At 42.2% G+C, this 25,410-nt stretch overlaps 1 protein-coding gene across 1 annotated transcript; it reads right to left on the bottom strand.

Annotated features, from left to right (window-relative positions):
* Positions 1-1,440: 1,440 nt before the first annotated feature.
* LOC129582167 (uncharacterized) lies at positions 1,441-9,159 on the bottom strand. Its single transcript, XM_055473604.1, has 8 exons — positions 8,909-9,159; positions 8,564-8,782; positions 8,277-8,485; positions 7,516-7,583; positions 4,796-5,055; positions 4,501-4,645; positions 4,218-4,440; positions 1,441-1,930 (listed from the first exon to the last, which is right to left on the bottom strand). Exons 1-8 carry the CDS (start codon positions 9,050-9,052, stop codon positions 1,441-1,443), a joined length of 1,758 nt encoding a protein of 585 aa, XP_055329579.1. The 5' UTR covers positions 9,053-9,159.
* Positions 9,160-25,410: the final 16,251 nt, after the last annotated feature.

The following is a 25,410-nucleotide window of genomic DNA, read 5'->3' as shown; positions in this document are numbered from 1 at the left end:
TAAATTCTCTAAAGCTCTTCAAATTGGTATGGCTAACCTTCCGAAACACTGCGGTCCGAAAGGCTGCAAAGGCCATCTCAAAGGGAACCGCGAAAGTTCCCAGCGGAGTGCTTGTTGCGCTCCCCAAGTACGTATCAGTGAATTCGAGCGCAAATATGCGGAAACGAATAAAGGTATACGGTGTTTCACTGGAACGTGCCAACAAGCAGACATTCCCGAAATAAATTTTCTACAGGCCAGACATTGCTACTCAGAACGTTCCAACGTCATCGAAATCAGCCTCGACAACGTAACCACCGTTAGCGTCGGAATCATCTCCAGGAAATATGGCCTTAATAGCAATAGTACACCGTATCACCATTCTTCTGCCGGCGTCCACTGCTCGAGAGAAATGGCGACTTCAAACGTGTTTCCAATCTCCACACTAACGGAGCAATTTAAGTTCATCCACAGAAGCACAAATTGCTATCATAAATAAGTACATCAACGACGCCAACATACCAGTACAACAAAAAAATTTATGCTTGCAAATTATTCTGCCATTCGAGTTTTTAGTCAACCCATTCTCACAATGTGGAAATTGGAAGCGATTAAAAACAATAAAAATTTTCATTCAAGCACTGCAAATTTATTCTAATCAACAATCCAGTAATCCAGTGCCCGCAAAAAAAAATCAAATAAAATTTCACCAAAGTGACAATGCAAGTGAGATAAGTGGGTCAGCATGGTGTGCTACCCGGTGGCAAACGCTACGTTATTGGCTGGCCCTTCCGCTGCCCTCTTACCTTGCTGGGCGTGGCTTGTACTGAATAAGAAGTTGAAGGGAGCGGGCGTATTTTCCCGTGCACCTGGCTGTTTTCGCAACATGGTGCGTGTAGAAGGATGATACATGAGTCAGACTCCGCGAGGGTGGCGTTACGCAATTAACAGTAAAGTGATTTTAAAGCGCTTTTCAGTTCAACCAAACAAAGATGTAAACTGTCAACAAAAACTTCTATTGGTTTTCGCGTAATATTTTCCTGGATTGTTTTGAATTCTTTTGTTGTGGGTAGCATTAAAGTTTGCGCTAGCACAACTACCGTAAAATCCGATATCAACGGTCTGCGCGGGGCATAAGTGGGATTTAATTCAAAAACTAAATGAGCATTTTGGCGCAGGTAGGGTGTGCAAACAACATACCAAAAACGCAACACGGCAACTTTTTAGACGCCTTGAGGTGATAAATTCGGGGAAGGGGCTTTTATTATTTCGTGACCTACGGGAGGGGCGCTTACACCCCCACCTAGCGCTAATATGAGGAGGCACAATAAAGAATAATGATGCAACCTGGAGATTAAGAAACATTGACACACACACAATGCATCCACCATGTGCTAATTAAAGTATACGGAGTATAATTAAAATATATACGGAGTTTGCAATAAAAAATAAGCAATGGCTTCATTTGTCAGTAAAGGTACGCATTGTGCCACCAACCGGCTGCTTTGCCTCTGTTACACATTCTGCCAGGTAGACATTACGCCGTAATATCATTCGATAGAGAAAGAAGATTTGCTTGGCCTTATTCATTGCATTAAGCTGTTTCCTGAATTTCGCCAACCACGCGAACGTTTGTTCAGCTGCCATCGTGTTCCGCTTTTCCGCCTCTGGATAGGTTGAGTAAAAATTATCCGGGTGATAATCTTTGCTGCATCTCGGGTCTTTGTGGTTTTGAATGTGCAATCCGTCGATAATTTTGCTGACTCGCAGCCACATCTCATCAAATGGTTTAGATAATGGAAGCAGTTCACAGGCAGCTTTCAGCCGGTTCAACTGGCAAATATTGTCGTAGCAGACAAATATCTTATTCCAGTCCTCAGGTGGCACATCTTGCAAAAGTTGATACAATCCGCTTATTAAAAAGAGGAAGACTTGTCCCAGGCTTTCTGCCCTATTGACAACAGTTCGTGAACAAATCAACACCAAAACACGAGCTCAGACAAAACATTATCATGGAATCTGCGCTGAAAAATTTCAAAGTACTTTAAAAACATGGAAATGCGTGTAAAGGTACAGTAGATCGTTAGCTGAAAATAATTTTTTATAATTTTATACGATTGCGTACTCAAGTCATGCACGACGGCAAGTATTGAAAATACTAATTCTGCGCCTAATTTTTGAGGGATAATTACGCATCTGGTACGCAGCGGCGTTTGGATCTGTCAACACGAACAGTGCAGCTATCAAGTAATCTAAAGTTTTAACCTTCATTCGAATACGGGCATATAAACCATTCCTTTGACTGCGAGGCACCAGAAAGCGATGTATTGACTTTGGTAGCCATGAAGCTGCCTATCGACAATGCTAAACTTGATTGCGAGAAAAAAATCGTAAGGGGAGAAGGCCTGAAGGCCACTCGGTACGTCGGTCTGTTGTATTACATGTAAATAGTAGAGTATGTGCCACATCCCGTAATGCTCTTCTTTCGTTCAGCGTTCCCACCTAAAAGTTTAATGAATCATTCTTCTATTGAAACTTCTGGTTTTCCCGAATCATCGCCAGGCCCAAGAATAGCTAATTTGGGCAAAAGCTGTACTGGTGCAATGTGCATGAAAGAATACCGCTTCCGGAGCAAGCGTTGAACGAATAACAGCTCTATAAAGCAATGACCGCTGGCCCGGCGCACCCATCGACAAACACCACAAGCTGCGCGCGCTGTGCAACCTCGAAGTCCTTAATAGCTGAATATAATCCAGATGGGGACTTCATTTTTGCATTGATAATAACCTGTTCCTTCCCGTTGATATCAAAGTGATACCGCAAAGAACTTGCTCGTATATCTGAACGCAGCATAGAAATTTTGATTTTCCTTTTGCGAATCAAGATGTTGAGGCCTATTCTACAAAACTAGTCCGCAAAGTTTAGGTCTAAGGTGCTCTCGCCAGTGGTCATCAACGTAGGAGAATTTTTGAGACCACTGTTAAATGAAGGTCGCTAACACCTCCTGCCCATTCGCTTGACTCAAAAAACTGTACAGTTGAACTACGTAGTTTACTCAATGTGTTACCTTGCATAACTTTTATTTTGTAATATGAAAACGTGGTATCATTTTGACAACAACGGGCAGTGCAGTAGATTACAGCCATTACACAAGATCTTCTAGTAAATTTAAGCGTACGTCGCAAAATATTCTGCAATTTGGTATTCTATTAAGGGCTCTTTACTGGGAGTCCTTTAATGGGTCATCGGAGTGACCACCACCCAGCAGCGTAATAATTGCTCTACAATTTGCTACATTTCATAATATTTTACCGCCGGAAGCCGCTCTCATAGAAAATTATCTTTGCTGACAAGCGGGATAAGCGAACAGTAACCAGAGATCTCTTAAGCTTATGCTGCAATGAACGCGCATCAGTGTGAAATCGACACTGCAAGCGCGTTCATGCGCATGGTAACGTAAGCGTAAACTGCCGGTGAGGTACAACCTTGACTGCTTTTAGTTCCAGGTACGCACAAAGACTACGATTGCTAGCGACCTTTCGTGGCGGTCACAAAGAAAATAATGGTCACTGCTCTGGCTCGTACATGTTCTTAGGTATTCGAGTTAGCCTTTCCTGCTGCACCGCAACTACTGCGTATCTGTATTGTTTAACAGCGGTAACATGGACATGTGCTCTCCTAGTATCCAGTTATGTTAACTGGACAGCGTCCAATAACTTCATGAGTCATTTCTGTCAAAATACAGCTATTTAACAAGCTTTTTGCGGAAGAATAAGCCTGCCTTTCCATTTTCTTATATTTTTATCCTGTTACCCGGCGGTCAGTTTCATGACGGTAAAAAATGTGCTGGCAAAACTTTATATCTTACATTAGTTTGAAAAATGCATTTTAGCATTTTAGTTTGAAAAATTATCTTAAATTTAATTGTGATGAAACCAAACATAATTTGTCATTAGTATCAGTCAGCCCGTTTGGTGTTAGATTGATACGATTGTGCCGTAGCAGACCTATGACCAGCAAGATTTTTAAAAAAATTATGTTTCTTAAGAGAATTATTTGGTCGAAAATTCCTAGTTTTCATGGTCTAATCTAATTCGAACGGGATCGGGTATTGGGAAGTCCTAGGTTAACGATGTTGCGATATCGTATGGTAAATTTATTACGGTTCCGCGACTATGTTTTTCATGCCCGGCTTTTGGTGGCTAGCTTTTTTTGTCGAGCAGCGATTGTTTTTTTACCTGTAAATTGGGGCAAAGCTATAGACGTGTCCCGTGGGTCCAACTAGAAATAAATAGCCACGACTATAAAGATGACCTCGCTGATTTTGGCCCTTGTTCTTTTTGCAGCTGACTTGTGGATCAAATTTTCGGCAAGTAGTCTCCGGGGAAGCGTTATCCATTTCGCCATTTAGTAAGGCATTAATGTCCGACATTGCTTTGGATTTTAGCATATCTGAGACCCCTGAAACGTATTAACCAGTTGATCATAAAGAGGATTTTAGTAATTTTATCTAAAGCTTACCTGCCATATGAATGGTCATATGTTCACGTTGGTCTTTTATGGCGGACTCCAGATGTTTATGTTTAACGCAGTGCAGACAAGTGCCGTCTGGTTGGTTTGTACAAACATTCGGAAAGTTTAGCAATGGAATAGTCTCCACAATATTCTGAAGCAGTTCAAAGAAGTTGTAATTATACTTTATTGCTTCCTGAAGTTATCTTAGTAAATAGGGTAGATAGTCAACATTTATATTAAAATAAATATTTGTTATCGTGGCAGCTATTTGTTATCGTGGTACTTCGCAGTTCGCACCCACCAGCACCTCAGCGATGCAGTGTCTGAAACCAGCTTTCCATATTCCGTCCATAATAATCATCGTTCCACACTGTCGCGCAATGCACGCAGGGGTGCATTCATGTCTGTACACGGTGGAAAATATCGCGTCCATTCTCTTGTCCAAGTACTGCAGAATACTTTTTTTCTCGTTGAAATTGAATAGCTGACTATCCTGTTCCCGTATGTCGCATTCAATTTCGTGCCGCATGAAAGTGGCAGCCACTGTTTTCCGAGAGAACACTGAAAATTTCAAATTATCTGTGTTTATTTGGGACATTTACATAATAAAACTGAAATAACTATACAAAATAAGAGAATCTCTGCTGACTATGCAGTTGATTACCGGCACCAGTTAATTTCAACGAATATATTTCGTATACTGAACGCCCTCCCTTATCGAATGACTGGAGTTACAATAAAATGCCGGAAGCATGAATCAGTAAAATCCCGCATGGAGTTAATTGCAAAAAGTACTAGCCAGTGCCCCGTTGTGCAAACACTAGTATTATTTACAAGTTTGATGTAACGGAATTGTGAGCAGTTTTTCTTTCTACAGCGGCTCCCCTACATAGCTTAAATGTATCTCTTTATAAAGTACAATAGCATGGTATTGGAAGTGCGACCACCAGTTCATCCTGCATGATGGCGGCTGTGTAGCCAGGACCTTTGATCTGCAATTTGCATATTCAAGGGTAAAGTACAATGGATGTGGGGACAAATAATACGGTATAACGATTTATTTCGAAACTTTTTTCCTATCTGGATATTTTAATGCGTAGGTGATTCATTCTCCAAAATGTATGGTTAAAATTATCCGTTGCTGAGCAAAGTAGTACCCGAAATTCAGTTACGGTTCGTTGTGCCACACTGTGGCATTGCACATTACTTAACGGTTATCGAAGTTCAGTAACTGGAATACTGTGAGTCCCATCTGTAGAATGAGCCGCTGACAAAGTGTTTTCGGCATAGCTAACTGAAAAGCGGGGGTAGCTGGGCCCAGTCATACTCGTTTTACCGCGTACCATTCATAAAAGCCAATAAACTAATATCCGCAAAATTTAGCGGTGAACCGCCTTTTAAGTCGACTATAATTCGGTGACCGGCACAATGGTGAGCAGATACGATGTCTCCATCCCAATTTCGACCTACTGTTTTTCATATACTGTGCAGTTCTTCCAGTCTTCCTGTTCTTTCTGAGATTTTTTGGCTTTATCAGGTTTTTAAAATTTTATGATGTTTCAGGTCGCTCTCATGGTGTCGATATCGTGCGGCCGGTTGATATCGCCTGCTCGGCGTCAGTTAGCGGAAGCGACGCAGAATGTTTTGCAGACGACACCATACTGTTCGGATGCGGTGCCAACAAAACAGAAGCAGCAGCGAATTTGGCTGTTCAGATTAACAACGTGACGGCTTGGCTTGCAGACAACACCTTGTGCATTAACGAGAAGAAGTGCAAGTTAATGTACATCTGATCGGACGCAAAGAACAGCCAGCACTCTCCTACTGTAACAATTAACGGTTACCAGATGGAGGCGGAACAGTCGGTCAAGTATCTTGGCCTTTACATTGACCGCAACTTAAAATGGAATGTGCATTACGATCACGTACTGCGGAAAGTCAACTACGGCATCGCAATGACCAACCGAGCGAAAGACGGCCTGGATCTGCCTCACCGTAGGAGCCTTTACCATGCCTGTGTACAGCCACATCTTGACTACGGGTCAGGTACGTGGTCACCGGCATCTTCGGCTTTACGCGGAAAGATAGACAGGGCACAGCGGAAAGCACTGCGGGCGATTTCTGATTACAAGGAGCGGGTTACACCCGAGCTGTATCAGAAACTGCGCATCCTGCCGGTGTACGACCGTTGGAAGCAGTCGGAAGCGGTGTGGTTGTACAAGATCTACAACCACGAAGCATACCATCCGCCGAGGTACATGGTCGAAATGATCGACTTCACGGACTATGGAATGCGGTACAACCTGCGGAACCCAACGAGAATTGCTGCCAGAGCGAAGAAGAAGATCGGAGAAGGCACGCTGGCCATGCGACTAAAGAACATCTTTGAGCGCATACAAAAAGTTAACTTGCATATACTCAGTGTTGATGGTGTGGGATTTTTCAAATTTGCTCTCCGAACTGTTGATCTGTCTTAGAAATTGCTATTTTGTTTAGTTTTGTGCCGAACAGACGTTGAAGTCCCGTTTAGCGGGTTGTCTGCTCTTGATGTAATAATAATAATAATAATAATAATAATAATAATAATAATAATAATAATAATAATAATAATAATAATAATAATAATAATAATAATAATAATAATAATAATAATAATAATAATAATAATAATAATAATAATAATAATAATAATAATAATAATAATAATAATAATAATAATAATAATAATAATAATAATAATAATAATAATAATAATAATAATAATAATAATAATAATAATAATAATAATAATAATAATAATAATAATAATAATAATAATAATAATAATAATAATAATAATAATAATAATAATAATAATAATAATAATAATAATAATAATAATAATAATAATAATAATAATAATAATAATAATAATAATAATAATAATAATAATAATAATAATAATAATAATAATAATAATAATAATAGCATTATATCGGTAGGCGACGAAACAACGACGGTACCATTTTTATCGTAACTTACACGAATCCCAATTGTATGTCTGCCTCATAGTTTCCGCAATTCCGTCGTATGTCGCGTGATTAAAGAGTCTGTAAAAAGTGTTCGAATTAGCAACTGTTAGTTTTCGTACAAGCTAGAATTACGCAAGAGTATTATTGGAAGATCACATCCCGCATATCAGATCCCTGTTTATCAGTCCTTTTACTATTCAAGAACACAAGAATGTTCTGTAAATAGTGCGCTTCCGTAAGACGGCTCGAAAACTGGCAATGCAACCGGTACTAATTTTAGAAGCTATACAGTACAGGAACTTTTGCATCCAAGTAACTGAGAGCACTAGATGCGTAAGTGACCAAGCTACAACCACTGCCTAGTATTAAAGCATGGAAATTCGCTAGATTATGAGTGAGTGACATCTACAACCGTTGTGAAGTGAGCTCTGTACGGTGAGCAAAATCGAGTTGTGACTGAATCATCCACAGTGCACACTATCCAGTTTTTTCGTGGTTCAGCTCAATTTTTAGCAGGGGACGTCAGCAATCTGACTCAGGGTCCTCCTTTAAGAATTCGTACAGTAACCGCTGGGGCAGCAAATACATTTCTAACGAATTATTCGAAATTATTTGTTCAAACAGGCCGGGATTACAAGAAACGCAGCGGCGAAGCCGCATCTGCTTCTTGTAAATTTATAACCACAGCTTTTTAGTGACATTAACCTATAAAGCGTTTTATAAGAATAGAATCGTAGTGAGACTGCTTCCCAATTGCTTAAGTTCACTCACATCTGGTTGACGATTTCAAGTGCAAACTGCCGACAAACGAAAACCTCTTGCGAGACGTCCAGGTAAGGCTGACCGGTGCTGTAAAATGAGTAGGTCGAGGTTCGATGATTGGTCCAGGAGCCATAGGAATACCGCGAATTGCATCCTCTGCACCTCAGAGTTACCACTAATGCAGGTTTAGTTCTTCCTGCTCCGCTAAAAATTGTTGCCTGACAGCCAGAAAATTTAAACCTTACTTATAAAAAATTAAAATGTAAATTAAAAATTAGGAGTAGCAAGACACTTACTTTAGTCGGCTTGCGATGCCAGGAGAGAACTCGCAACATTCCCCTGTGTCGGCCAATTTTCCACCGACAGTTGTTTTGACAGTGTAAAACAGGAGGGCAAAGCACTTCGACTGGAGCAGTGTATGGCGGATCTTCGAAAAATGATGGCGCAAGCCGTCGAAAGTCGTGTGCCAAGCTTTGCGTTTGAGCAGTCGAGAGGCTCATCATCTCCGCAATAGCCTATGTCGAAATAAAGTTATATGGGGATTTAAAGTTACTAAAATATCTGACTCGACAACTGTCTACGAAAGACAAGTAATGCTAAAACTTTAGCAACTGCAAACTAGATCAAAATGGCCTTAATACCTGCATTCGCTTCCCAGATGGCATTGTCCTTGGCACAAATGCACAACACGCTTTAAATTGTTCCAGATTTCGAAAACCATACTTGGTAACCAAATACCCGCACGCCTCGCGAGAATCCGCACTGAATTCCGGTGTGTTGGCCATAATGGCAACGAAAACTCCAGATGCTTGAACTTCTTTCTTTCTGTTATGTTTGCCAGATCAGCGCACAAACTGTTACGAAATTACGCAAACCTACAAAATTATTAAAAAAACAGCCTTCAGTGTGTGTTGCTGTAATCAGAAATGGCAAAACCCGCCAAACATAGCAAACTTTCGAGAGAATTCTCGAAAGTCACTGTAACCACGAGCGTAGTTTACGAGCATTGGCGAATTCAATAAGTTTAAGGTCTCTACGAGCAGAACGAATCGCCCTTCACATTACCGAAATCAAGGCAGCCGGAAAGAAAATATGGGCGCTTCTACAAGTTTAAACGTGTTCTGACCGCCCACTTTGCATAAGTTGCGGCACAGAAGAGCACATAGCCAAACCCACCTGCTTTGTCAAATATCCGCTACAGTATGTGCAGTGTCCGGCAGCTAAAGGGCTGCTACCAGCCCAGCCAATAGAACGGCTTGTGCGAACGTAAAACCTATCACTGACACAATTCTCTCACGCGCGTGTTTACGTCTTGGTTTAAAGGGCAGAGACTTGTTTTACAATTTAAAATTTCTCTTTCAAAGATATTTTCAAATTCATATTGATTTGCTTAGACTAAACAAAATTAATTAAGAAGCATGCGCTTTTTTAAAGAAAATCTTCTGTTCTGAAGTTTTATGTGTTGAGCATACTCTCAGAATAATGGATTCTTCGGTAACTACTTCTTCATTTGCTCGTCACGTATTTTTTTTAATTGAGTTTTGATGCTTTCTCTAGAATATTTGCTCTAGACTACATCATTTCAATTACATTATAATTTGCTATAGATGAATTACGAATACTCCTTCAGTGTGGAGCATGGAAAAACTTTTAAAGTGGCCGTTCCTCGAACGGATGACCCGGGGAAGAGAAAGGTGTTAAGTTGTGCAATTACCATTAAGGCAATAGTCCTTGGAGATGATACGGACGCTGACGGCGGTTACGTCATCGAAGTTGACTGCGAAGATTTTGGAAAATTGTTAGTATGCCAAGGTTTTAAGTTGACCCATTTATACGGATTCGCCAATTCTATGTCTGCATTTGTTCTACGGTTTGTTGCAGTGACGGATTTTTACCCAGCACGGCGTGGCACTCAGCTGAAAACTTCCGAAATTCCCTTAAAAAGAGCTGCAAAGGATTGCCCGCTATTTTTTGCAAACTTAGTCAAGCCGACTTGCAGGACTACGGAGAATCTCTGACCTCAGACTTCATTAAGTGAGATAAGGGCTACATAATAAGTCTTGTGAACAGGCCGTCTTAAGCGACGTTTTTTCGCGGCGGCTGTACAATGCTTGCAGCGTTCGGCAATACGTTTCTGGCAGTTTCTGCTAGCTGTTAGCACCATAACTACAACGACTTTCGCTGGAATCTATAAAAATAAAAATGTTGTGTTACAGCAAGGCCAAAGAAAATCACGAGCCTGTGTACCGAAAAAGAGTCACCCGTCACGGTCGTCAGGCAGATCAAGATGTGGTCGTATTTGGTGATAAGACTGCATTCCGTTTACTGCCCGATGGTTCTTGGAAGCGAGTTAAGCTTAACGAAACTGAATACATTTGGATTCCGGGCGCCATACCAGAACTATCAATTCCGGAATCATTTCCAGCGGACTATGATGCATTCACATTCATCGCTTCCTTTTTGCCGAAGAAAGCGGTTTTCGGGTTTATCCTTGCACTAGGTATGACAAATTACGTATGGATCCACATTCTTCATAAAAAATGTTATGCGCAATCGTGTGAACTTTCTTTCACGTCGTGTGCTCTTAGCACAGCCAAATAAAGTAGTCCCCCTGCTCAACATATGTGCCATTGCATGCTCGATCTCATGGCGCCGGCAATCTTAGGGAGAAAGGAAACGAAGTGCCGGATTTCGAAACAGCGCTATGTGTACAGGCAGTTTCCAGGGCGGAGTGACCGTTCACTGGCGGTGGACAGAGAACTGCTGCGGCTAAATATTTTTAATTACGAGCTGAGCTTTGCCGCTAGTAGCCAGTCGTCTGACGCTGCACTCTGCTGGTACAATGTAATCAAACGACTGTTTCGAATTCGGTGCACTTGTGTGCTTGCCTAAATTACTTTATCGGACCTCATTTTCGGCTTGCTAGTTGAGCACATTTTAGTCGAAATACACGAGAAGCCAAAGAAACCACAGAATTCCTTGTTTCTAACGGGCAGAATATGTTGGAATACGTTGATATGTACCAGACCGGGGCAGTTAATTTTAACTATTTAACTTGACGCCAGTTATTTTTTAGCTATTGAGTAATAGCTTTACTCTCAGCTTAAATCGTTCAGACGAAAACTTAACACTCACTGAACTCTCATAAAAATAATACCTGTATATGCTTTATGGTAGTGTAACTCGCGGTATAACTTGAAACGCGGTTTTCCAGCATATACTTTGTATACAGTAACTTAACTCTCGCAAGCTACCTGTAACTCTTAACTCTGATTGTGGGCCAACTTTCTATAATGCCCAGGTCTGATATGTACTATACTGGAAGACAAGAATCTCAAGTACTCACACAAGCAAAATAATGTTGGTACGGGTTGCTACGTGTGGCGGGCACTGATAATATTTTATTTTGGCTGCGGTGGCCGACGAACGGATACCACGGGTCCACGAGTTACATGGGTGTGAATCTATATGCGTATGGTGGCGGTGACCAACGAACGGACATCGCATTTTGTTTTAGCACTGAACACAAAGAACTTTTGCTACGTTTCTTGTCGACCAACGGTCGGTTTCTTAAATTTATTGATGTTCTTATGGGCTTTTTATTTTTAACAACTGACACCTGTCCTGTACCCCTGTTAACTGTTACATTATGGCTGCGTGCACGGGTAAACACGGGTGTTGGCTGCGTGCACGGGTGATACGAGTATTTTTGGGTCCGCACGGGTGTTGGCTGCGTGCACGGAGTTTGGGAACGGGCGTTGGCTGCGTGCACGGGTAACTCATTCAAATTTTTTAATTTAAATTTAAATATATAATTTTAATTATATTTTTTTACATAATTACTGCTTATGGAAACTTACTTACTTAACCCATAATTTTTGAACGAAAAAACAGTTAAGTACCTACAGCAAGTAGAAAAATACTGCGAAACTTGCTGTGCATAGCAAGTACAGTATATGTTACCACTTAATGATTGTTAGTGCAGTACCATGGAGTTCTTGAAAGTCACAGAAGCAAGAGCCGAAGACATGAGAGTTTCTGTAATACAGCCCTATAGCTACCGCGGTTGTTTTCGGGATGATCATGGAATGGCCTTTTTTGAGCAGGGTCTGATGCGAACACACTTGGTGGCCGCTTATGAACCATGCAGTTGACACCATTGCATCAAGCCGCATAGAAAAAATCTGAGCCGTAAAAAAAGTATCTGTAACTATTTCGAGATTATGTATGGCACATGAATAAATACGTCAGAAATACGTCGAAAAAACTGTTGCGGTTGAATAAGACCTGGAAAACTGTAACTGTTACGACCAAAATTCGAAAATCATAAAACAAATTAAAAAGCCGTGCACCCAGCCACCACCCGTGGGATCCCCCCAAAGGTCACCCGTGCACGCAGCCAACACCCGTGCGAACACCCGTGCACGCAGCCAATACCCGTGTTTCCCCGTGCACGCAGCATCGACCTAACTGTTATCAGGCAAAATAGAATTTGTTTCCAGATGTTGGTTTTTTAGGGCCGCTTACGGCGGGTTCCATTACGACGTCACAGTGGAAAACTTCCTTAGAATGCCGACGGTGCTTTTGTATGGGGAAACAAACTGTGGGAAATCTTTTACCGCTAGCATGGTTCTGGAAATGTTTGCGACTGGAGCTTCGAAACTGTATGATTTGAAAACGATAACGCTGGCCGGACTGCGGGAACTGATTACCAGTCAAGCATTACCTGTGGTTATCCACGACCCTGCCAGCCCAGAAATTGTGAAAATGGCTGTGGAAGATACGTACGAGAAAAAAGCTTTAGCAAACTACAAAGAACGACGCTGTCCACGAACATCAGCTATAGTAACTCTAAACGCTGATGCGCTCACTGACTTTCGTAATTTTGATAAGTAAGTACGAGTCAATACCAGGTCTCCATTTACTTTCCACTTAGACGAAATTCTGTCTTGTAGCATACGGGGAATGTCTCGTTGTGTGGTGATCCCGTTCCTTGAAGAAATTCCTGAACGGGATGCCAAGTCCCGCGTTCGTGATAAAGGACTTTTCCGCTTCGTTTCTCAACACGCAGTTAAATTGCTGCGGTGCGGTGACACGGATATTGCAGCCGTCGTTAAATATCACAAATCGATCTATAATGAGGTGTTAGAAAAACTGCAAGATTATGGCCTGGAACACTCAAGGCAGCGGATTGCGTTCAACATTGCACTGGTTTATGCCTATGGATGCAAAGTAAGGCTGTGAGATTTTACTGTTTCTAAAGCTATGAAACCGACCTTCTAGTTTGCCTGGAGCGCAAGCTGGCCCTCCTGGAACCAAATAAGTACAGTACTACAGTACAGTACAGTACAGTACAGTACACATCGTACAGTACAGTACAAAAGTACAGTACAGTACACATCGTCTGAACTATTTGCTGCATTAGGCGTATTTGATTTGCTGAGACAGTAGGCAAAATTATTATCGCTCGGGCAATAACGCCGTGAGAGTGCCGATGCTGCCCGCATGAAGATGTTCTACGTTTACATTGAAAAGAAGTTGCGGGGGCTGTACACTACAGTCGGCGTAATTATTCGAGCGCAACCAGTATCATAAAACCGAATTCTGAGCAGACGCTTACCGATAATGCAGCGTCCGCCGTAAAATAGACGGCACCAAACCGAGAAGAAGCTGCGATCGCGAACTTGAGTTGAACTTATGTTGATCTCATCGGTCAGGTGCAATCTTGCCATTCGACCGCATCGTTGCCGCAACAGCCGGATTACTTTGTATCTCCCTTATATCGAACAGTTTGTCCAACTTTCGCTTTTTATCAGGCTCATTTCAGGATTTGTAAGCCCACAGGTTTTGAATTTTTCCAAACCTTTTTTGCTCCTGTAGTTTCGTTGGTTTTTCGGTTCCGGATTGTTGCAGTCAAAGCTTGTAAGTTGACGGCAGAATTTAAAATTTTTTAGCGGTGAGTTTGGGCCGACTGGTCAGAAATGGCATGCACCAGATATCGTAATAGTGGCTAAAAGTGCTATGAAACGAGAGCTAAAACATCAGCTGAAGTCTTCTGCAAAAAATACAATTTCTAGAGGTCGGCTTTATCAAAAACTAGAAAATATACGTCACGGTAAGCTGGGATTTCAGTGTAATGTAAGCTATCTAGTTCACTCAATAACTACGTTCACATTAGAGATTGCGCATGTCCACTACTCATAGGTGGTTTGGCTGTGTAATTGTCACGAGATTAGGCGGTGTGTCACAGCGACCGAAGAAAAATTGAGCAAAAGAAACCGGTACCGGTCAGGTTTAAGCTTCGTGCATACTCAAGCACTTAGTACGAGTAATAACTCGAATCGTTATTTCAAGAAATGCTTGTACTCGTGGAATATATACCTCATTTCGTGATGGTTAAATTCTAAAGCAACTGGCGATAGTTACTTTGCTTACCGTTGTAGTATTTCGTGCTCTTTGGGCATCGTGTAGGTTTTGGATGTGGTAGACCCCGACGGACGTGTGGATAGAACTGAATTTCGCGCTTTTGTACTACGGGTCGCTTCCAAGGAAGCTGCTAAATGGCAGTCAAAGCCAGAAACCAAAGCCAAACATGTCCAACCACGAACGCCCCTTTCGCCGGATACGAAACAGCAACATGTTTCGTCAGCACCTGCTACCATCAACGCAATTATTGAGGAAGCTCTGAAAACGTGCGACGAAGAAACGGTGCGTTCTAATAATGGCGTGCTCTGCATTAAAAAGTGTTATCAGCTGTAATTAGTTTAAGTTTAACCACTACAAGGTACTAGCTAACGGCTTAGGTAAAATGCTGCTAACAATCATGAACTACCCACTGCAGACGTCACACGCGATACTAGGGACTGAATTTACTAAAGCTAGCGAAGTACCACACCGGCGTAGTTATCTGAATGATTATGTTTGGATATCGCGCCATAGATCTAAAAGTCATTGACGTTATCGATTCCGCTCCGTTGTTTAGTAAGTCTATACTTTCTTAAATTAGAACGGGTGAACTGCAGGCATGTCAGTATGCCACTCAAGTGTCGCTTTTTGAAATAATGTAACAACATTAATTTGCCGACATAACAATTATCAGGTTTAAGATTTTCATACGGTCGATACTGAGGGCATAGGAAACACGGGCGTCGGCTGCGTGCACGAATGCTTGCAAGGGATTTTGCTGGCTGCGTGTACTGGGGTCGGGAACGGGCTTGGGCTTCGGTGGGGGGGGGGGTGGGGGAAGCTTTTGTCAAGTGTAAAAATTTTAAAGTAGGTTTGGGGTTTCATTATGACAGCGGGAACGAAGCGCGTAATTGATCATCTATTTCAATTAGATCATGGGCCAAAGAGGTGGATATGGCCAAGGAGCGCTGAACAAAACAGAGGAGCGTTAACTATGAGAGCTTTCTGCGGCAATGGCTACCCATTCGCTTTTGAATTTGCTCGTAAGCGGCAGCGCTGTAGCCGCAAAATCGCACGTAACCATAAATTTTTATTTGATTTATTTACACATTTGAAATATCGTTGGAAGGGACGAAAAAATTGACAGTAATAAAAAATTGACACTAACTTAGCAAAGTGCCTTCTGACTGGCAGGCCAGATATTAGGCCAAAATGTCTTTTGCTGTAAAGCACTAACAACTTTAAAGTCCAGGAGATTCGCAGCAAAAGCCTTGAGAATAAATGTTTTAAAATAAATTTTTGGGTTGTTTTTGATTGGCAAATAATTGAGTTGCAAGCGAAAACAAAGTTGTGCTTTCACTTTTGGTAAACAAGATTAAACCATGAAACAAAAACAAGAAATTTTCACTTTAGGTGCGGAACAATGTGAAATTTATCCCAGGAAGGTCAAACACTGGACTTTCCTTGGCATTCAAACAAGATGGAATCGAAAGTTATTTGAGAGCCAAAGGCAACGATGTTAATTTTTTACAACCTTACGTCCGGACATTACGCTTGGTTTCACACTCTGATACTTCGCGAGACGTAAGGCTTGGTGGACGGTCTCTGAAGGCATCCGCGGTTCCTGCGAAGATTATTTCCGAAAATGTTAAATCAATGCTGAAGAAAATTGGTAAGCGCTGAATGTACTGCAACCATAAAATTCTGACTCAACAACCTGTGCAATGTACATATATTCTGTCATGTGAAATTTATGTATACGAGTAAAATTCTGTCCCTGCTGGTTTTTAAATTGACAAGCTGCTGATACTGCCTCGCTTGCATCAATTATTCAAAATCATGACTTTCGGTTTTGCAGGAATTACAGAAGGAAGCACCTCTGTTCCGTCTGATGCAAAGGAAACGCTTGCATCCAACTCAGAACCCCAGTTATCCCTCTCGGTTAATACGACTAACGAGGTCACGTCTCAAGGAGCAAAAGGTATCACTCCGGCGCCGATGACCGTTCCACCAGCTGACGGTTCTGGTGAGTCGGCAACAGGAGCACTTGATGGTTCGTCGTCCCAGGTTGACAACGGCAAGTATTTTTACGCGTTAGCGGCAAGTATTTTTACGCGGCAACGAGAGTCGACAACCGATACCGCTAGTACTAGTGCGCAGTTGCACGTTCCTCAGGTTTTTTATGCCGTTCCGATTTCCGATCAACTGCCGTCGCCGCCCCGTACTGCGGTTTCAAAAGGCATGAAGTTACAATTTATTGTTTTTTGAAAACCGGATCTTTTGTTAATTTATCACCGCTTAGTACATATTAGTAATATGGCTACAGAATTTACAGCACGGTAATGTTGTAATTGTTCTTACGATTATTTTGTAGATCCGGCAAACGTTAGTGGACTGGATGCTGTCACCAAAAAACGAGCAAAGCGCAAGCGTACAGAAGAACCAAAAGGTAACCTTTAAAACTAATGTTTTTAGTTTCATGATAGTTACCAATCGGCAACCGATATTCTAAAAGGTGTCGTTGCTGTTAAACCAGCGACAATAATACTGCTTGACAAACATGTTCTTTTTTATGTGTGCTCCTTCAAATTTTCAGGTGTGTTAGCTCTAACGCGGGGAAAGAAGCCGAAAATTGAAGTGACGTCAAAGGGACAAGAAATGTTGGTACGTTGTCTGTATATTCATAAAATGTTTGGAGAACGGAAATAAGAAGTCTTTCATAAACAAATATTTGAAACAGGCAGACGATTTTAATATCAACAAACGGTAAAAGCGGTTTTAGTATCACCTCTGATTTCTCATTTGTGACTCGCTTTACGTATAATATCATTCCATATTTGCTCGCCGGTTAGTAACGGCAGACCCAGTCGACTTCTATACGCGTTCAATCTGCCCATTTATCCAACTTAAGGCCATGGCTATTTTGGTTTTATTCAGTTGAAATAGTCCGGTTTTCTTAGTTTTTTCAAATCATTGTCACTTTTTGCATCCACTTTCATGTCTAGTTTAAAATGAGAAAAATTCACATCTCAAAAACGGTGAAAACGGGTTAAAATAAACAGTTTAAAGTTTGAAATGAAAAAATCACGCCTAAAAATTAACTAGTCTGTACAGAACAGCAGAAAATTTTAAGTGAAACAACCATAAATCGGCGAACACAGTGCTCCTGCACCTTGCGAGGGCTTTTTAATATTTTAATTTTAAACAATTTTATTTTAAAATACTCATTTTCAAATTTACTTAAGTACATATAACTTCGATAAAAACAACTTTTTTCAAAATCGCTCTCGCAATTATACTTTTATAGGTTTGGTGCATCTAATGACAATCTAATTACCTGGCGCATGCGCAATGGTGAGCCGAGCCGGTCATGAGACATATGTCCACAGGTATAGGGAAACTTATTTTGAAAATTGAGATTTTAAAATTGTTTCATCTAATCTATGCCATTCTTTGCACATCGATAGAACAACCTTTCATCTATGCTGTGAATTTTTTTGAAAAAACCGGTTATTCATTAATAAGCCAAAATAGCCATGACCTTAAAGTAAAAAAATCTCATTAGCAGATGTTCGCCAGTGGACTTGAGCCGGCGGCAAAGTGAACAGCTTGCGTTCGTTGTCCACCGGTAGAACAGTACTCTTACAATTGGGTTACTTCTGAGCACAGACGGTGTGCATTGTAAACACTTCAGGAAATAATGTTCCTTCGAAATGGCAGTATGTGGACTGTGGATACTCACTAGCTCAAGCGCCTCGAATACAGGTGCAATGTGCGCGTTAATTTTTCACACCGTCAAAAAAGTCGATCACCGGTACCTCCCTTTCGACCTGCTTGTCGCCGCTCCAAAGTCTTCACTCTTTAAAACAAAATAATGCTGTAGAAATCACAAAAAATCGAAATTTTTCAAATCTGTTTACAGGAAAGACTGGTTCTTTTGCCGTTTTACCAGACCAGTTCCCGCGTCTTCTTCTGCTTGTTTAGGGAAATTTATTATGGTTTTTGCGTCGGGAATGCATAGGCGAAGTTTAATATGGAAAGTTATAATTTCATTCAGCTTTATTTCGTTATGCCTAACTAAAACACGGTGGGCTAAATATGCTTCAAAAAATGAAAAAAATTGAAGTGTTTTATGAATGCTGCTCGTGATTTATCCGTCTAGATGGTGCAGTTATTACTGCATTATACCGTAGTTATCGAATTTAAGGCACCCCCCGCTTTACAAGCTTCCCGTAATAAAAGCCCACCCTTCAGGTCAGTTGAAAGTTAGAAAAACCCCTCAAATGGTCGCCCATAGTCTCAAATATGTGTCACAAAACTCATATTAGTCCACGCCAAAAAAAAGAAGTTTGAAAAACCTGATGGAAAGGCAAGCATGTGCCAGTAATTGGAGCATACCCCTTGAGGCGCTCAGAATATTAATGGCCTGGGGAATCAGTGAATACAGTAATAAAGCAAGTTTTCTCGTGCGCTTGAGTCCGTAATGCACCGCAAGGTTTCTGTAAAGATAACCGTAAAAAAGGGAAAGGTTCTAATCAACTCGACGCGACCAAGTCATCATGAAAGCTGATGTTGCGATGAGCAATGCAGGGCCAGGACTCGGAGCGTATGTTCCCACTTTTCTTTATACAGTAATAGGGACGGTGCAGTTTATTAACGCTTTATAACGCGCAAATTTTGAACAGTAGCTCTCCTGCACAGCACTCTTCCGTCTAATGCGACAGAATCATACTACGAGATTCGTATTAGAACGTTTCGAAAGCATTGGTCAGTTTCTTGCTGAATGCTCTTCTAAATCTCTAGAAAACGGGATGCAGCCTGTATGCATGCAATGCGATTCTGACTTTTCTCGGGATTTCGTAACAGTTATGTTGAATATTAATATACGACTGATGGCATCTACCCGTAACCGTGTTAGCGCATTAGTTTTGCTTGCTGCAATTTGTGCAAACCGCTTAGCAATCTGAGGATTTTCTACTAGTAATTTACTTCAGCCGAAGCGAGATGCTCAAGCAGCAATGCATAAAACTTGTCGGACACTCTAGGGCACCATTGTCCATTTAAATGGTTTAAAGACACTGTGTTTATTTAGTGCTCCTTTTGTGCGAGCGATATTGACTTGGACGATCCAGGAATTGGATGCACGGTTTGCAGGCTGTGGTATCATCTGAAGTGCCAAGGAATAAAACGACCATTGACGAAAAAAGCGGAAAAAATTTACAAATGTTCTGCCTGCAAGGCAGACACTTGAAATGCGTGAGACGACAGAGACCGAAAGATTGGGATTTTTCTTTTCAGCGAAACGTTTTCATTGATTTTGGTCCAGTTTTATGGTAGTTGCAGAGTTTTTCCCATTAATGTCTGATCGTAATGAATCAAACCTACGGCCGGCTATATACCTTTTGCTTATTAGGTTTACTTTATGCTGAATTCTTTTATGTTAATCGTAACCTGGTTATATGTTATGCACGTAAAGATGCATTTGTTCTTACATTATGCTCATTGGCATCCTAATATTATTGATTTTGTACAATTTGTAACAACGTGTTTCTTGCCAGAAGTGTGAAGCGTCATAATCATTTTATTCTTCGAACAAAAGTGGAAAAATAGACCAAAAGCTGTAACCCAAAAACGCAGGTCTTTGAGGTTGAACCTCATCAGATCAACACCAGTACATTTCGAAGACAAGTTCATGTAACTAGTTCAATACCCGATTGATTATTGTCCCTTAATCAGAGCATCGCTCGCTCGAAATGCAGTAGCTATGCCTAACTGTCATACGGCCAATGTCGCGGTGCATCGCGGCTATATACAGGCATCGCGGCGTCGCGGCAAGTATGCCTGACTGCGGTATATGCCGTTTCGCGGTGCATCGCGGCTATATACAGGCATCGCGGCCATCGCGGCGTCGCGGCAAGTATGCCTGACTGCGGTATATGCCGTTTCGCGGTGCATCGCGGCTATATACAGGCATCGCGGCCATCGCGGCGTCGCGGCAAGTATGCCTGACTGCGGTATATGCCGTGTTGCGGTGCATCGCGGTTATATACAGGCATCGCGGCCATCGCGGCGTCGCGGCAGTATGCCTGACTGCGGTATATGCAGTGTCGCGGTGCATCGCGGTTATATACAGGCATCGCGGCCATCGCGGCGTCGCGGCAGTATGCCTGACTGCGGTATATGCCGTATCGCGGTGCATCGCGGCTATATACAGGCATCGCGGCCATCGCGGCGTCGCGGCAAGTATGCCTGACTGCGGTATATGCCGTTTCGCGGTGCATCGCGGCTATATACAGGCATCGCGGCCATCGCGGCGTCGCTGCAGTATGCCTGACTGCGGTATATGCCGTGTCGCGGTGCATCGCGGCTATATACAAGCATCGCGGCCATCGCGGCGTCGCGGCAGTATGCCTGACTGCGGTATATTTCGTGTAGCGGTGCATCGCGGCTATATACAGGCATCGCGGCCATCGCGGCGTCGCGGCAGTATGCCTGACTGCGGTATATGCAGTGTCGCGGTGCATCGCGGTTATATACAGGCATCGCGGCCATCGCGGCGTCGCGGCAGTATGCCTGACTGCGGTATATGCAGTGTCGCGGTGCATCGCGGTTATATACAGGCATCGCGGCCATCGCGGCGTCGCGGCAGTATGCCTGACTGCGGTATATGCAGTGTCGCGGTGCATTGCGGCTATATACAGGCATCGCGGCCATCGCGGCGTCGCGGCAGTATGCCTGACTGCGGTATATGCAGTGTCGCGGTGCATCGCGGTTATATACAGGCATCGCGGCCATCGCGGCGTCGCGGCAGTATGCCTGACTGCGGTATATGCCGTGTCGCGGTGCATCGCGGCTATATACAGGCATCGCGGCCATCGCGGCGTCGCGGCAGTATGCCTGACTGCGGTATCTGCCGTGTCGCGGTGCATCGCGGCTATATACAGGCATCGCGGCCATCACAGCGTCGCGATCGTTGCCGCGACTGTCGCGCGATAAAAGTTTGGTACCGATTGAGCCAGTTCTAATACAATGAGCAAGTTGCATACCGAACGTGTTGTATTCTGGTTGTCCCAGAATCGAGACTACCAGTACACAGTTTGGGAATACATTTACCATTTACCATGGTTAGTGTGACAGATGGCTGTAACTTGTTTTAGTGTCAGCTTTTTTTTGGATCTATACGAGTATTTTGGTAGCTGGGCTCTTGTTATATGTGGGTGCATAGATTTTTGCTATTACTAATCCTAAAAATAATATTTCACGCGCTTTCTGAACAGCAAAAAATAGTCGCTAACAGTGCACGATTACACTTGTCGGGTTTGTGCTTGGCTATCTCTGATTTTACTGTGCATGTACAATGATACAATAAACTTGTTCTAAAAAATGGTGTTACGGTATGCATCATGATTATGAATGACCAGCCTCAACGAGGTGGCGTAGCTGATGCCATAGGATCCATGTTTTCCAACACAAAGTAGAGTTTTCACTAAAATTTTAAGCGAATACCGTGGGTTTACATTACACTCTTTACAAGCCGAGCTGACAGGAAAACGCTGTCGTCTATTCAAGGTAAAAAAGCAATTATAGCCACCAAAAGAAAAAGTAAAATTGTTGCACAACGATAAAAAAATTTGGTTTTCCGCGATCATCGGCTCAGTTTTTTTTATTAAAATTTTAATGCTTTCCTTTTATGCTTATTTTGGTGCAGTGAACTTGCCGTGGAATCAAAGCATAGGACACACAATCATAATAATCAAATATTATGAATATTTATTGAACCATTGCCCAGTGAAGCAGGACAGTTTACAGTCGGATTCGTTTTCTCCTGTTTACCATGCAAATATTTATCCGCAGTTTCAGGGTCTTTTTTTATACATATGTCATTTTCAATGAACAATGAACGATCAGAGTGGCGGGCCAAGCGCAGATGCTACCAAAATCCCCGTCGACGGCTCTCCATGCACTCGTGCCACTGGTAGTATTCCTGGCAGCATTCGCACAGGGTTCCCGTTGACATCTCGCACCGCGAGGTGGGATTCCCGTTTATGCAATATCGCTCGGTGAAAAGCACGTAATCAGCCGGCAAAGTTGTCTCACTCGCTTCGCCGATGAGTTCTACAAAAAGTAATACAGGCTGCTTTCAATATAGAGCGCAGCTGCGTTCAGCTAGGGTGGCTAATAATTATTAATGATCTTTGACTCACCTCTCTCCTGTCTGGAAGGCGTCGCTAGCGCACCGACTAGCATCAAACCGAAGACACCAATAATCGCAACCGAAGTCATCTTTGTGCAGCGATTTTCCAGCTTATAATGTTAAACAGCGATAAGAGAATGTGTTCCGGAAATATTACCAAACATAACGTTCGAGAATCTATTTATATTATCGGCTGCAAATTTACGCGTATCCCAAATTTGCCGAGCTTGCAAGCGGCGACCAGGAAAGTTTTTGAGCATGTTTGTTGTGGACATGCACATCAGTAGAAAATTCTTGGATTCACATTATTCCACCACCCACTTGAGCGTCTAGTTATAACTATGTTTCCGGCTTAGCAGTTCTTTGCTGTCTAGAAACTGAGTAATCAGATTTAAATGCCAAAAGTCACGGAGCACTTATGGTCATTTTCGTTTACAATTAGCGGAATAGTTTCGTCCGCTAGAATGTTATACTTTTTCCGAACCGTCCACTCGAAGTCGTTTGCATGATTTCACCGAAAAACTAGGAATCCGCTGCAAGATTTCTTGAAAGTTGTAATGGAATTATGCGTAAGCAGTAATGAGGAAAACACTTGAAGCTGAGTGTGTACAGTGTAGCCCGAAATTTGCCTGGATAATAAGCGTTACGATGTACTTGAATAAGCTTGGAATTGGTGCGGGCAGTTTGGACCACAAGCAAACGAGACTTTCACTTCGGTCGAACGCGTTAAGTCGGCTCATTAAGCCGAATACTGATGTAATACCACGTTTAATGCAAAAGCCTTAAAATTCTATACGGAAATCTTCTGAATTCTGCTGTTGTTTGTCATGGGTATTTAGCGGTGTAGAAGCTAGCGCCGATTACAATGCTGGCAGCATTTCGGGAGGTCAACCTCCCGACCAGCGTCCATTCGTCCCGGATCGATGGTGTCGGCAACTGAGGAATTCGGTGGATGCTCCCTTATCCAGATATCACATTAGACGAGACGCAGGTCTCAGTGATAATTTTTTAAACGGTTGAGGGCCGAATGTGGTATTTGAATACGAGTACTGGTTGTACCGAATGTATTTGTATAGCTGGTTGTATCTGCCCAAGTTTTGCAAATGATATTTCGTTAATTATTATTTATTAATTTTAGCGTAAGCTGTAAATTTTTTCTCGAATTCATACGAGTATTCTGTGGTAGCTGTTCTTGTTCTCCGCAGATAATAAAAGGGCTGTTAATCAATATTATTGTTAATCAATATAATATATAATTTCTTGCACGTTTTGGACAGCTGAAAGAAATGCGTTGAAGTGAAAAATCAAACTTCTTAAAAATTTTGATATGAGGATGATGGTCAAATTCGCTATAGAGCAAGTACTTGTCTATGAAGGAGAAAAGAAAATATGTACAAGTATAAACGGGAACGATACATAGTTACACACTTTTACGCTCGGCTCAGCACCTTACATTACCTCCAGTTGTCGGTGGATGACTACTTGTAGTACAGTAGATAGTAAGTATCTACAGTAACTGTTCTGCCTTGGCAACACGGCTGTACAGTATCTGTGCGTGAATCCGGAAGAAAATCATTAACTTTTTCTGAGAAATTAAAAACGCTGCAGTTCCGGGGTAGTGGATAATAAACGTTCGAGTTTATTAAATGCGTTATGCGAGCAGTCACTCGGTACTGAGGGACTTCATTGTCACGGACTCACGACATAAAAACACATCCTCAAAATGTCTGGTACTCGTACGTTTCATTTTGTTGAGTTTAAGCAAGTGCTTAGTTAATAATAACTGCAGGAGTGGAAAACCGAAATCCGCTAATAAGGCTGTCTGATTACCATCCGTGACGGTGCCCTCATAATGCCACTTGAGGGGACCGACTGCTGTAAGTTCGTGCTCGCTGTGTTCCTGCCGCCGGTAGGGGTGGCCCTGGAGCGTGGTTGCGGCGAAGATTTGTGTATAAACATCCTATTAACCCTGCTAGGCTACATCCCAGGCATCGTACACGCCTGCTACATCATCTGCAAATACTAATCTGTCTCCACATTTGGAATCCTTAGCGGAAGCACGGTGGATTCGGTTACAGCGACCTTGCAAGGGACAAAAAGCCTTTTATTTAGGAGCTTTGGAAAGATCCACTACATGTACCCTGGATGAAACGATGGTCCTCCAAGAAACACAGTCGGCGCGACTGCATAACTTATATTCGTATTCCGTTTTCTGTTTCGCAGAGATTTTATAGCCTTCTTGGAGAAAGTTTGGTGGATGCGGTTACAGCGACTGTGCCTCTTATTGCAGTTATACGGACCATCCCATCGCTTCTGCGCAGATGTTGACAGTGCAAATTTTCTTTTAAGTTAGCTGATGTTTTTTTATGCTATGGATGCCCCGTCGTTAGATCGTCTTAAAAATTCTGATAATCTGTCACACAGCTAAGAGTGAGATGTTTTGACATTAATGAGTAATGAGCAATGAATTCACACTGCGTCGTCCATACCAAGAACCGGTATTAAAATTGCTAAGAATTTTAAGATGGATACATGCTTCCTTGA

Source organism: Paramacrobiotus metropolitanus, unplaced genomic scaffold (assembly GCF_019649055.1).
Source record: "Paramacrobiotus metropolitanus isolate TYO unplaced genomic scaffold, Prichtersi_v1.0 Parri_scaffold0000007, whole genome shotgun sequence".
Classification (NCBI taxonomy): domain Eukaryota; kingdom Metazoa; phylum Tardigrada; class Eutardigrada; order Parachela; family Macrobiotidae; genus Paramacrobiotus; species Paramacrobiotus metropolitanus.
The sequence above is the reverse complement of the archived record's forward strand: the minus strand, read 5'-3'. Positions and strand labels throughout refer to the sequence as shown.